Source organism: Helianthus annuus, chromosome 15 (genome assembly GCF_002127325.2).
Source record: "Helianthus annuus cultivar XRQ/B chromosome 15, HanXRQr2.0-SUNRISE, whole genome shotgun sequence".
In the NCBI taxonomy this organism is placed as follows: Eukaryota; Viridiplantae; Streptophyta; class Magnoliopsida; order Asterales; family Asteraceae; genus Helianthus; species Helianthus annuus.
The window spans coordinates 26,562,270-26,576,530 of NC_035447.2; the positions used below are offsets into that span (position 1 = coordinate 26,562,270).

Genomic DNA, 14,261 nt, shown 5'->3' on the forward strand with positions numbered 1-14,261 from the left:
ATAAAGGACGTCATCTTCATTTCTTCTTGCACGACACCATTTCCAGTGATAGCCCTCCCACCGTCCTCATATCAAAACCAAACAACATCATGGTCCAAGAAGGCAATCCCATCACATTCGGGCAGTTTATGTGTTAGATGACCAGCTTACGGATGGACCTAACCCGAACTCAAAGGTTAATGACTATGCACGTGGATTGTACCCTTCAATTGGTTGTGGGTTGCACTTAACCCTCAATGGTGATTTAGAACTTGCGAGTGGTGAGTTTAATGTGATTTCCATAAGTGTGATGTTGGTTCTGTACCGAACATGTTTTGATCGTCATTAAATTTCTTTTTACTTCGATTACACATCATTGGATATGTAACTCATACTAAAGAAAACTTTAGAAAGTTTTGATTTATCAACTTTTAATCCAAGAATTAACCAAAAGGCTTTGATTAACATGTCTGTTTGATTAGTTATGTACCTCATCGACAACTAGTACGTGGCGTGTACACACTTTTATCAACGAACTTTGTAGGGATTTTTATATCTATAGAGAATAGATGGAGCGGCATTCAACACATAATTATTTTTTTAGAACGGCATAACCAATTATAATAAATAAAAAAAAAATAAAACTTTAGCACGTAACACAGTTTCTAGCTGTCTTTCTTTCTCTCTCTCAATGAGTTTCTTTTATGCATTAGGTACAAATGCTCGGTTCTCGTAGTTATCTACTTAAAAATGATTAGTATTAAATGTGTCCCTATATACATAAACACACGTATATAAAACTAGTCTACGATATAAAATATAAGACTTTTATTATATGTAGAGTGCGTTTGATTCGCGAAATTCAATGAAATTGGAATCTAAATTCCATCTCTTAAGGGATGTACGGAGTAGAAACGGGGAAAAGCATCAGGGACTTCCAGCAAGAATCAACCGCAAGGAGGGTGGTGTTCCCGCACCCCCCAGCGCCCATTTTCCCCGCCTTTCTTCACGCTCTCTCACAATCCATTGTCTCAATCGGTGAGTACTTCTGGATCTTCCCCCTCTCTTACCGAGCTCATGTCCACATGGAGGAATTTGGTGCGAGCGTACTCCTTCCCCAATGGTGTTTTCGAGGTGGACTCCATCAACCCTAATATATTTGGTTCGCAGAATTTGTTGGAACCGGAATTTTAGCTTCATTTCTGATGTATTTGGTTGGGAAAGAAATTAGAATTTAAATTAAATATAACTCCTTCATGTATAGGAATTCAAAATCATTTGAAAATATGTGAAGGAATTCAACAAAAACTATTGGAATTATCTCCCCCCACCCTCTAGCCGAATCCACCATCCCCACCGCCACCCCTGACCACGATTCAGACAGCCTCCCCGACCAAGATCCGATCGCAGCCCCACCCGAACGTCCCGACCCGGACAGCCACCCCAACCCGGACCAGCCTATCATCCACCAACCCGGACCAACGCATGTTTACTCCTAATTAGTTTTAGAGTAATAAGTTGGCTCACTTTACAAAATTCACCTGCAATTTCCTGATGCACAACTTCTTCAATTTACATCGAGATATATGGTAAATGGGCAACAAGCTGTGCCGCTACCCATGGTTCTCTCCATAACGCCTCTAATGCTCTTAAAGTATCAAAAACATAAATATAAATAAACAGTATAATCACATAGAAATAATTTAAAATCTACTTTTTTCAAACACATTCTAAAACGTACAAAAAAATTGACTAAAATGTGACGGGTCAACATGACCCGTTGTTGACCCGAACAATTTGTTTGGTTAGACCTTTATCATAAAATGGCCCAACCATTAACTCCCCAAGGCCCAAACCAGAATCTCAGATCTTGAATTAATGTGGTTAGTCCTTTACGTTATGTATATACAGCCGAACAAGAAAGTGCCCACCACTACACCGGACCGCAGAGACCGGAAGGGCAACCTAGTAACCCGGGATAGCTGCAAAATGGAAACCGTGTGCACCTCTCCATGAATAATATGCAATTCGAGTCTCGTAGAACCCTAAACAAATAGTTATCATCAGCAAGACTAACCCATACCTATAAACGGGTCAATTTGAGTTGTATTCTATTGCTAACGGGTCAAACAAAAATGCTTCATAAACCACTTTACTTTAAAAATAGATTATTATTCTCACGATCAAAGTGTTATAATCTTATTTAATACATTATTAATCTAGTGAACGGGTAGCCGGGTCGGACCCCACATGTTTTGGATTCGTTTGCCCAAGTTGTCACCTCATGTATATGGTTCAAAAAGCCTCCTACAATAGATCCTGGTGACTTATAATCTTATTTAACACATTACTTATCTATAAATTTCAAAATAAAATGGATAAAAAAGAGTGTTAACGGTAGTGGTGTAAACGAGGCAAGCCGCTCGTGATCCACTCGAGATCGTCTCGCTAAAAGCTCGAAACGAGCCGATCTTAAACAAGCTCGAGCCTAAGCCTAAATTAGAGCTCATTTGATAAACGAGTTGAAGCACGAGCTTGACTAGGCTCGCAACTCGCGAACCTATTATTAGTATAAATATAATTATTTTTTTCTATATCATAAAAATATGAAATAAAAAATAGATATTATTATATATAAAACAATGATAAAAATAACTAATAATATATAGTTTGTTACAATAAAACTACTTATAGATAATAAAAATTATATATGTTTAAAAATAAAATAAAATAAATTAACATTTAATAAGATATAAACGAGCCGCTTCAGCTTGTTTAATTATTAACACATTGAGCTCGAGCTTTAGACATTGAACTCGGGTTCAAGCTCTCATAAATTAGACGAGCCGAGCCCTCATTTACACCCCTATTTACCCCGGGTCATTCTCCACATGTTTGGACCCGTTTACCCGCCTTTAAAGCCATAAAGGATGAAGTGAATATAACTAACATACCTGGGAGGAAGGTGAGCGTCCCAAGTCCAAACAGGCCATATGCTTGGGATACGTCTCCTCCCATGTAGCCTGTGAAGATGGATAATGAAAGGAGTAGGAGCACACATCCAAACAAGAGAAGAAAAAGTGCAAGCCCAATGGATTTCCATGGGACTTTACCCGATGTTTCTCCTGAGAAGTCAAACCTCGGGTCAAATGTGCTTTTGCCGTCTTCGTCCACAGCAAGACGGGTGTAATTAAAGTTGCGTCTAAATGTCATATCTACTGGTGCCGTCGACTCTGAATTGTAGAAAACGAGTTCCGATACACCACAAGCATCCAATCCAAACTCAAACTCACCTGCTTTCAACATGTACGTAGATACAGAAAACAAAATGAGCACAGATTATTTAGATAAGCATAAAAACACACTCATATTTACAGAAGAAACAAACATATTTACACGCACCTAACTGCAAGAATACAGGTAACATAGTGAGATCACAAAAAGTTGAAGACATGATGCATTAACAATAATAATTAATAACTACTGTAAAAAATTAGAATATCACATGTTACGTATAATTGGATGACACACATCAGAAAAAGAGAAATATGACCGCTGAGGTAACATGTTGCTGGTTTCTTACAGCAACTCTTTACCTAATTAACCAAATCTGATTGTTTTAATGCTTAGTAATATGAACTCATAACCCTAACCACTTTACTCATTAAAACACAATAGCATCTTAGGTTCTTGATTAACCACTGAAATCAAGAAGATAAATCTCTCTCAAAATTTTCAGATAAGGATCCAACCCTCGCCATCACTATCATCAGTGGCGGATCTTGCCCGTTGAACGTGCCAGGGCCGAAAGACACGGGCACTAAAAAAAGCCCGGGCAAGCCCGGGCCAAACATAGTATATATAAAAAATTTTGATCGAAATGCGGAAAATTAGCACTAAGGCCGAAAAACTTGCCCGGGCCGTGGCCCTGCCAATGGCCTTCTAAGAACCGCCCCTGACTATCATAGTTGTCAATAGCGAATAGAGGACAATAGCGATAAGCTACCTGTATGCTACGTAGCGATAGCGATGAAATAGCTGGCTATTTGTTGCTAAATCCTACGTAGCGATAGCGATGAAATACCTGTATGCTACGTAGCGAAACACTAGAAGAAAACTCAAGGAATGTTTTATATGTATATTTTATTAAAAAATAAAAATAATAATAAAAACTACAAAAATCTCACTATTTGTTGCTAAATCCTATATAGCGCCATCAATCCGCTTCGCTACGTATAGCGCTCGCTACGGCCTACGGGTGCTATTAACATCTATGATCACTATAACCAATGAACATATGAAAAGGATGTGTAGGCTCAACAACAAGCGAGCAACCAAATTCTCCAAGCATTTATCAGGTGCCCCATGCGGGATATGTGAAGCTCTGATTGCCGATACCAACATCATCTTTCCAATGCCTACAAGCAACTACACGCACAGCTCAAATCGTCACAAGTGCCCTAAAGGAACCTAGATCTCAATAGACCCTAAAAACAAGGATTAGGTAAGAACTTATTCAGTGACAATTATTAACAAAACTGAAATCAAAGATTTGGTCAAACATGCGACTCTAATGAGTACCAATTTTCACCAAAAGAGGATACGTAATAAATTAAGCATGTAGTAGTGATCATTCCAGTTCTCAATTAACGTTTCAACTTCCTTATATTGGTGTGGATTTTACTTTAAGATCATGTATTTATTGTTGCTGATTGTGTGAGTTGGTTGCGACTTGCAATAAGAATGACAAATTAGGCATTCTGGCGGAGCCAAAACCTGGAGTGTAACCCTTTCATCTATTATCTTTTCCTATTTTTCATCGATGACGCCAAAATTGACCAGATGTCCACCAACTAAGATCTAACATTTTCGACATATCAAGCATACCTCTTCCCAATACCATGTACACATGATGAAACATACTAAACTATATCAACAGAACTTAAGTTGCCTTTAAGTGGTCAATATATTCTACGTAAATGCAGGTTGAAAACTTGAAACTAACAGCAACAATCATTCCAAATTTCCTTGTGTCGAGACCAGAACTGGCAGACACAATCTCAACATTTTCAAATTTCCTAAACGTTAAGCGGTACAGCTTTCCTGATCATCAATGATATGCAATTACAAGTATTCTATTGCATCCAATTTACTTCTATCTTCTAACTTTTAAGCTTCTGTAAATTGTCTCCTAAAAGTTCATGTCAACATTACGCTCAGATTCAAATGAGCCAATGTTCATCCATAAACAACCCTCATCAAAGTAACAATCCTCACCTGTTGCCATTTCATCTCCATTGTTCTGTGTCCTTTGCCAAAATTCATGTTCTCAAACACAGATAATTCTATACACGTTCAAAACATCAAATATCATTTGAGCATAAAGGACTCAACAAAATCTGTGAATATATACTAACAAAGTTAAAACCTCGATCGCTAGTAGTACGACAAGCACCAAATTTTTAATCAAGTTCATGAAATCAATGATATTAGGTCAAACTCCTTTTAAACATAAATAAATACATAATTCTAGGACATCATCATATACGAAGTATCATTTGAACATATAGGATTCAACAAAATCGGTGAATATATACTAACAAAGTTAAACCTCTATCGCTAGTTCGTCAAACTCCTTATGCAAATTTTAAATCACATTCATGAACATGAAGGATTCAACAATATACTAACAAATTTACATGATCGCTAGCACGTCAACCTCCGTTTGCAAATTGAAATCAAGTTCATGAAATGAATGAGAATCAGGTCAAATAAAAACATGAAATTAATGAGAATTAGGTCATGAAATGAATCAGAATTAGGTGACATCAAAACATGAAGAATTAGGTCAAATAAAAGCATGAAATCAATGAGAATTAGGTGAAATAAGAAGATGAAATGAATGAGAATTAGGTGAAATGGAGGAATTACCTAACGAATATCGACGAATGACGAATCGAGAAGGAGAGAGATGAGTCGGTAATGGCGGTTTCAGCCGTTTAAATCTACAAATCCGCATTCCATCGAGTCTAATAATATCTTCTTCTTCTTATTCGACAATGGCATCGCCTACCCCCTTCTTCGCCGATGCTAAAGAATTCGGTTGTGGTTTCCGATTATGCTTTTCTTTTAGATTTTCCTAACCATAATTAGAAAGTCTATAACTCCATCTGTAAATTTTATTTTTTTAAATCAATTATTAAAAAAAAACTTAGATCAATTTTGAAAACTCACTTTTGATATAAATCCATACAGTTAATTCTAGAGAGCTCTCGGAATTCAAGTACCGACATAATTTGGTTAAGAATGTTTTATTTGACATATTCAGGTTCGCTGGTATTTCTGCTAAAAAAGAGTCACCCGTTAATTTGTTAACTGACTCATTAGAAGGGAGATCTACCCTTAGACCATCCGACAGTTTGTTCTTTGGATGGGTAGAAGATAACATGGATGTGTGGATCTAACAGGGGTTTCCCCACTTGTGGGCTTATGGGGTAGTGTTTTCACGGTGGGTCAGGCTGCTTCGGGCAAAGTGACCAAACACAAGAAAGTGTGTCTTGACAACCAGCACGTGTTTATCACATTTGCTTTTAATACTTTTGGTTTCCTGGCGCCAGAGGCTGTGGACCTACTTAGTCGAGTTCAAAGGATCATGCATAGTAATGTTATGACCCCGAGATTTATAGACGTAGTCTTTAAAAGACTTAGTTTTCTATTCAAAAAGGGTTAGCAGCGCAGCTTATTGTCTGTTTACCATCTATCTCGATGTAAATTCATTTGTAGACTTTTATGGTAGTTATACCGGTAATACTGTAAAATTATAGACTAATCAATACTTATTGTCAAAACTCACTTAAAAAAAACTTTGACCATCTACAATGCTAGGAGTGGAATAAATACATAGCTGATGTGGAAGGTAACGAGGAGGGAAGACAGGTGACACTAATTTGAGAGGGAGAGTGAAATCTTTCTCTACCGGCAGCGTTAGTTGAGGAATGGAAGAGGGATGAGAGAGATAGGGTCACATGGGAGCTTTTTAACGTGGAGAAGAGAGACCCTCACCTTTCGTTATAACGACTAGACGATCCCTAAAACTAAAAGTGTGTTTACATTAACGATAAACCCGTTAAATGATTGTTGAAGGTGACCATGTATATGGTGGATGCATTGAATTGAATGTGTACACCACAATAAGCAAAGCTTATGCTTTCTTTATGATAGTAGTTAAGTTTATTCTTAATAAGTGTTGGATTAAAAAAAATTACATATAGCTATAAAAGCAGGTTTTTCTTTAGCTTAATCCCTTTTTTTCTCGAAACCTTCTCAAATTACATGCTGGTCTAACGCTAACCTAAGTTCATCTCACATTTTAGATTTAAAAAAAAATCGCATTTTATAAAAGATGTTCAACCGAATTCTGAGGATATATAATTAGTAGATTCTCTTAAACCTCCTTTAATTTTATCATTTGATTAACATCAATAAACTTTATAAGGGTATACGGAGTGGGCGGTAAAGAGATGTGGTAAAGTGAGTTTACCAAACGGTAACACCGTCGCCAACCCCCTTTACCGCGCGGTGAGGTTTAAACATCGATGACATGTTACCGATCGGCAAAAGAAGATTTTGAATGTTGGGGGTGATGCTCAACGGCTATATAGCCGTTTAAAACAAAAAAAAATAAATTTTCTTTTTAAAATTTAACTATAAATACCAAACATAATTCATACCCAAACACATTCAAATTCATATTCCAACCAAACCAAAAAATACCAAACGTTTACCCAATCATTTCAAAACAAAATGGCGGATGAACTCCCGTTGTTTTTTCCACCCGATGGTAGCGACGATTCATCCGATAGTAGCATTCTTTTTTTCCAAAATCTCATCGAAGAAGCTGAAGTTCAAGACACGGGCACATCTAACCGAAGGAGATATATTGAACGTCAACGTGAGGTGGGGCATGAGACACTCATGGCGGATTATTTTGTCGAAGACCCGAGATGCAACGAAGATATTTTTCGGCATATGTTCCGTATGTCGAAATGTTTGTTTCTAAAAATTGTGAGCGACGTGGAAGCAAACGACTCGTGGTTTCAAGAGGCCTTCGATGCGCGAGGTAGGAAGGACTTTACGCCGTTGCAAAAGGTTACATCGGCTATTAAACAACTCGCAACTGGTATCACTCCAGACGAGAACGACGAGTACTTGCATATGGCCGAATTCCCGCGAGTGCCTAGAATATTTTTGCGACACGGTTTGCAAAATATACGCTCCGGAGTTCTTACGTAGACTGACAAACCACGACATGGCACTTTTATATGAAGCTCATGAGGAAAAACATCACCTTTCAGGTATGTTCAGTAGCCTTGATTGCACCCATTTCGTTTGGCGATTTTGTCCCACGGAGTATCGAGACCAGTATATGCGAGGAGATCACCGATACCCGACTGTTATGCTCGAAGTGGTTGCATCTTAATATTTATGGTTTTGGCATGCTTTTTGCGGTCCACCAGGTTCACAAAACGATATCAATGTGCTACAACAATCTCTGTTATTTTTAACGGAACGAAATGAAATCGCGCCAAAATGACGTGACACTATTTGATTGGTCGATTTGAGAGTTCACCTATTAAAAGTGTTTAACCACTTCCTATACCCTAACTTATTCTGTATAGTACACAAATAGAAGTTTCATTAACAATAAATTGTTTTGAGAATTGTGGAAAGGAATTGTGGTGATTGTGTTTTGTATTTTTGGAAATGAGAGGCTGACTTGGATCTCACATTCATGAAAGGTGAAATTGATTTTGTAGTATCTTCAAGATTTTCAACTTTTTTTTTTTTTCTCATCGTATTTTCCCTTTATGTACTACATCATAATTTGATTATCTATACAACCTAATAAAAGCCTTAATTAGGGGACACATGTCCACCTACTAGGGCCTCTAAAACTCATTTTCCCGCCGAAACTAGCATCATCCCTTGATTTGCCTGTGGTGAAGAGTCATGCGGGATCCATTCGCATTCATTCGGGTCGAATTGGTTCTCATATATAAACACATAACCCGGGCTTCATCCTCACTTTTTCATCTCGAACTAGGGTTTCTCAAGCCTCTCTCCCTCTGCTCTCTAAGACTCTTCATGGATCTGCGTATAATCCATCCGATTCAAGGTTAGATACTCCATATTTCTGATAAACATCGTGATTTTATAATTCCAATCTGTAGATCTATGTTTTCCTGCAAGATCTGATTTTCATATTCAATCATTTTTTTCTAGGGTTTCATAACAATCGATCTATTTACAACTACATCAAGGTATGAATACGATATTAAGATATTATTATGATAAGTTGTTCTTATGTGTTCTTTGTAGATCCAACATAGATTTTTTCAATATTTATTGATGATTGTTATCTTGATTTTTTCATCTTTTGATTTGTGAATCGTTTGATATTAAGGTTATATTATGAGATCTCTGATTCTTTAACATTCAGTGTCGATTTTATTGTTTAATTTTTGGATTTACATTCGTTTGTATCTAGGGTTTCTTCATCTTCGATCAATTCTCTTTTCTGATCTGATAATAAAATGTCGCTATCTCCAAGGTATGAATCCCTTCTTTATGTACGTATGATTGATCTAGGGTTTTGAGCGTTATTAAAGTGTTGATGAAAGTTTGAAGTCAACAACACGCTTCTTCGATCTGATTATCAAATTGGGGATAGAGATTACTCGATTTGTAACATGGATTTGACTATTAACTAATTTATTTTTTTTTTGGTGTTGTTGCATAAACTGATTGATTTTTTTTTTGGTGTTGTTGCATATTCGAAGATTATTGATAATGTCTTGGAAAAACAGAGGAGTTTCAGAATCGAACTAGAACATTGCATCAGTTTTAATTATTTAACAATATAGCTTAAAATTTATATATATTTGAAGTTATCTGTTTGACTCATTAATAGTTATTATAATAAAATAATGAGATTGGTTATGGACTTATAGTTTTCAAGTTCTTTAGGTTTTGTTTTATAAAATATGTTTTAATTATCTATAGAGTTTTACTGAAGTATGTATCAATTCAATTATTGCAAGTTCTTATTTACCGATCCTTCTCTTTTTTTATCTCTTGCGTTCTAAGCGTAGGTAAGTAGCATCAACTCTACAACCTTGGCTGGCTATATAGCATCAGTGCAAAAGCTTCAATAAAAAAAACCATCTACTCCTGGCGAGCTGGATAGAGGGATCGCTAATGATGTAGGTAAATTGATATGATGATTTTTAATCACCCCTTATAATGCACTTAGTATCTTTGCTCCATTTTTATTTCTTCTTAAGATCATTCAAATTCTTATTATATTCTTTTTCTCCACATTGCGGCTTCTCATTGATGGTATTGGTCGTCCAACCAACAACATAACACACTTACTTTTGAGGCTAGGGATGAGCATGGTAATGGCACTGAAAATACCAGTACCGAATATTGCCAAAAGTGGGTACCGGTATTGGAAATGTTGTACGGTACCAGTATTTGAAGGTAAAAATCGGTATGAAATCGGTACCGTACCAAACCGGTAATATACCGAAAGTACCGGTACCGGAAACTTCAAAAAGTGGGTACCGAGTCGGTACCAAAAATAATTCGGTACGGGAAATTCGGTACCGGTATTAAATACCATATGCTCATCCCTACTTCCAGCTGCTTTATGAATTATGTTCAGATCCACTTACAAGTGGTTCTACAACTAATCTGCTTAGTACCAAAAACTATCAGTTTTTTGTGAAGGTGCATTTTGTCATCTTATAAAATGGAGCTCTATTTAGTTAATTGTGCAGTTGTCTGATTTACTCTTGAAATTTTTACAACAGCATTTGGATAACATTGGTGTTGCACCTCTACCAAAAAGAAACAACATTCAACCACTTTGGATCACTTCTCTGCATCAGGTGTTTTCTTTGCCAGATACTTTTAAAATTACTAGAACAATGTATTTTCTTAAAGCAAATATTTGCCCTATTTGCAAGATGACTGAATTGACTTCTTTGAATTTGTTAAAACAATAATTTTTCCTCAAAGCAAATATTTGGAGATTTTTATTAATGGATTTTAGATAGGATTTTAATTAACTTTAAAAGTGTTTTATTTAAAAAAGCTAATTAAAGTCCTTTCTTGATTTTTTGGAGTGATAAGCAGCTATCTAGAAGGATCCATTAAGGCCCGAACCGTTATTTGATTTGCTGAATCCATTTTAAATTGTTATTATGAAGTATTGACATTTATTTTCTTAATGTGACTCATTTCTTTCTAAACCTACAAACTACTCAAACTCATATAATCATAGAAACCATGAAGCCACATCAATAGTACCTTTAGATATGTTTACATGTAACTCACTGATAATTTGTTTTACTTTTTGTCTATTTTTCTTATTTTTGTAACATAAATTATATTTATTTGCATGTTTATTTTGATTATTCTTGCAGGTTGCACACATAATACTTGTGTGTCAATACATTTACAGCTACGTTGTGGGTAAGTGGATATCCCTCTACCATTTAACAAAGAAATATTATAGATCAGTGCCCACTGGACACACAAAGTTTAAAAAGCCAAAGTTAAAGTTACCCGTATACAAGGTTTGTTAATAGTTTTTTTTTATTCATGGAAGGTATTATTTGAATAAAGAGATTAAGAGGTGCCCAACAAATTAGTGAAATTTTTTGCTCGACTATTTTGGGGGCAAGGTGACCCAACTTAAATAGCCTGTTACCCAACCCGCCTATGTTGCCCCTACCAATTATTCATGATTATTTGCTAATATTTACAAACACACGTTATCTTTCTACCCACCTCCATTTAAAAAGATTTAATATATATTTTTACATGATTTTTTGCTTGCGGATTGTTGGTGGTAATTTGGTATATCGACACACAAAAGTGGTGGTAAACAGGTGCTTGGTTTTGGAGTTGTCTCGTGGTTGATTGCAACCTTTTTGACACATATTCTCTTGCTTAGGCCACTAATGTGGTCGAGGATTATTTTCCTTTACGAATTAACAATTCAAGCCGAAAACGAAAAAGGGCCACACACCAACACACCAGGCGAAAATTATTTCAAAAATCAATTAATGTCACAAATAGTTTAAGCGGGAAATTTGACAAAATGTACAAAAGGTACTGCATATGCCAATGACTTGGCATTTTAATTAATTTGGAAAATAAACATGTAGACTTGCACGAGCATGCCTTGAGTTTACATACTACCGTATAACAAATTGCTATGATCGATCGACTTGGATATACATGACTATATGTTTGACTCAAAAAGTCAAAGCATATTACTGGATCAGATGTGGTTCTTGTGTTTTGATGGCAGGAATTCAGAGTACCACAACAACAACAACAAAGAAGTCAAAAGCAAAGTCTAAATGTCAATGAAAGCAATATTGTTACGAGGGAAACATACCTTTGTTGGGGGGGCGTCAACCACAATGAGGCAAACAATTTCAAAGGTAATGGGACCTTTAGTTTTCCTCTTTTTGATATTTTCTTATTATATATTTATCAAAATAATATATGTTCTCTTTTATACAGCAATGGTACGGGATGTGGGCATGCTTATTTATTTACCACATCAGGAAAAGCTATATCTGAAATATTAACTGCTTGAAAGTTCAACCTGTGGCAACTTTGCTCAACTCCATCTTGCAATGGCTTTCAATGGAAAATTTATTATTGTGGTATTGCAAGTTCTTTGATGATCAAAGTGATTAAACAGTTAAACTAATGATATGTATCAAGTTCTTTTACAAATCTTTTTTCTCTTTTACTATATTAATTATATATTTTACATTTTCAGTATAATCATTTTTAGGACAATATATCATTGCCCTTTTTGCAACTTATGTGGGCTTGGAAAGGGTCTCGGAATTCTTTATTTCATTGTATGACGTGTAACTATTGTTTGGGTATAACGTTATTGGATCATAAGTAAAGGGAGAAACATTTGTTTCTATGATTTTGTATGATTTTAATTATGTATTAATCATTGATAATTATATAAATAACTTGCTTCAACCCGTGTCGGACTGTTAGGTGATAAACTAATATTTTAATAGCTTTTTTTTTTGTGTTTCATACTTGCTATCTTTTCAATTGTTATATTAATCATTAAATTTTTAATCCAAAGTAAATTATAAACACGAATCATAACCGGTCAATAAGTTTACGAGTTTGCCTATAAATTCACAATCCGTGATTAAGTTTTAAAAAGTATTCATTTTTTAATGTAAATAATTTATAAACACAAATCATAAGCAATCAATAAGTATATATAACTTTTATTACACGTTCACAACCCGTTCGGTACTTAACTGGTATCGGTACTTCTGAAAGTACCGGTACTAAAAAACAAGGAAAATTGGTACCGATACCGGTACCGTATATACCGGTTCGATACGGTACCGGTATTTATTGGTGTTTTACCGGTAAATACCGGTACCCAGCACCAAATACTCATCTCTAATCAACACAACTAACAATGGGTGATAGTTTTGTTTCTTAAAAATATAAATCAGTGGATGTGATATTACACATATTTTAATTTTATATTTCTTTTTATTTTTTTTATTTACACTTACTCTTTAGCTTCCTATTTTTTTACTTTGCTATTAATTTTAATTTTTGTCTTAATCTTTAATTTTGTTTTAGTCCTATTATTTATTCTAACAGTACTTTTATAAAGATGGTTACTACTTTTTAGACGTAGAAAAGTGAGTGCATTGGGTAATGGGTTGACGTAGGTTTGGGTTGAAGTGGGTCACCTTAGTCGACAAGAAAGTGTTATGGTTCAATCCATTTTGACCCTTGGTAGGAAGACATACTTCCATATGGTTCGATGCTTCGTTTTATTTTAATATTTATCATCAGATTTCCATAATAAGTTCACGCGTGTAGTTTATTTATGATCAGTAACGTAATTTCTTTTCTAAAAGTAAGAAACATATCATTTTTCAACACCGCGAAATTCGCGGGTATTAGCACTAGTACTTTATACACTTAATGTACAGATACATGTTATTTAGATAACACATGTCACTTTGTTGATAGCCCTACACCAGGACAATGATTGAATATGTTTTTACTCTATTTATATTGTTTAGAGTTAAGGTTAGGTTGAGGTTATTTATTTTTTTTTCCATTATTTCTTTGTGTATTTTACCATTACGACCTAAACCTTTCTTTAAACTATGACTTCAATTATGTGAGACTTAGTT

The 14,261-nt window shown here is 35.4% G+C and overlaps 1 protein-coding gene and 1 long non-coding RNA gene across 11 annotated transcripts; one reads left to right on the top strand and one right to left on the bottom strand.

Annotated features, from left to right (window-relative positions):
- Nucleotides 1–1,623: 1,623 nt before the first annotated feature.
- Nucleotides 1,624–6,122, bottom strand: LOC110911063 (transmembrane protein 230). 2 transcript variants are annotated; one of them, XM_022155632.2, is made up of 3 exons: nt 5,911–6,122; nt 2,934–3,275; nt 1,624–2,024 (listed from the first exon to the last, which is right to left on the bottom strand). In XM_022155632.2, exons 1-3 carry the CDS (start codon nt 5,996–5,998, stop codon nt 1,945–1,947), a joined length of 510 nt encoding a protein of 169 aa, XP_022011324.1. In that variant the 5' UTR covers nt 5,999–6,122; the 3' UTR covers nt 1,624–1,944. The 2 variants fall into 2 exon arrangements, with proteins under 2 accessions (XP_022011324.1, XP_035839634.1); XM_035983741.1 differs by having other exon boundaries at nt 2,934–3,272; nt 5,911–6,120.
- Nucleotides 6,123–8,978: 2,856 nt separating this feature from the next.
- On the top strand, nt 8,979–12,998 carry LOC110911064. Of its 9 annotated transcripts, none has more exons than XR_002576709.2 (7): nt 8,980–9,154; nt 9,262–9,299; nt 9,527–9,589; nt 10,131–10,245; nt 10,854–11,621; nt 12,362–12,497; nt 12,580–12,837. It is a non-coding gene; the product is annotated as an uncharacterized LOC110911064 (long non-coding RNA). The 9 variants fall into 9 exon arrangements; XR_002576711.2 differs by having other exon boundaries at nt 8,981–9,154; nt 10,854–10,931; nt 11,469–12,497; XR_004880584.1 differs by adding an exon at nt 12,845–12,998 and having other exon boundaries at nt 8,982–9,154; nt 10,854–12,497; nt 12,580–12,725.
- Nucleotides 12,999–14,261: the final 1,263 nt, after the last annotated feature.

Bases quoted from the DNA above. Each gene is read 5' to 3' on its own strand.
- LOC110911063 (XM_022155632.2), bottom strand. From the start codon at position 5,998: ATGCGGATTTGTAGATTTAAACGGCTGAAACCGCCATTACCGACTCAT. The intron at 3,276-5,910 runs GTAATTCCTCCA...ACATGTTGAAAG, and splicing joins CATTCGTCGATATTCGTTAG to CAGGTGAGTTTGAGTTTGGA. The intron at 2,025-2,933 runs GTATGTTAGTTA...CTATTTGTTTAG, and splicing joins GACGCTCACCTTCCTCCCAG to GGTTCTACGAGACTCGAATT.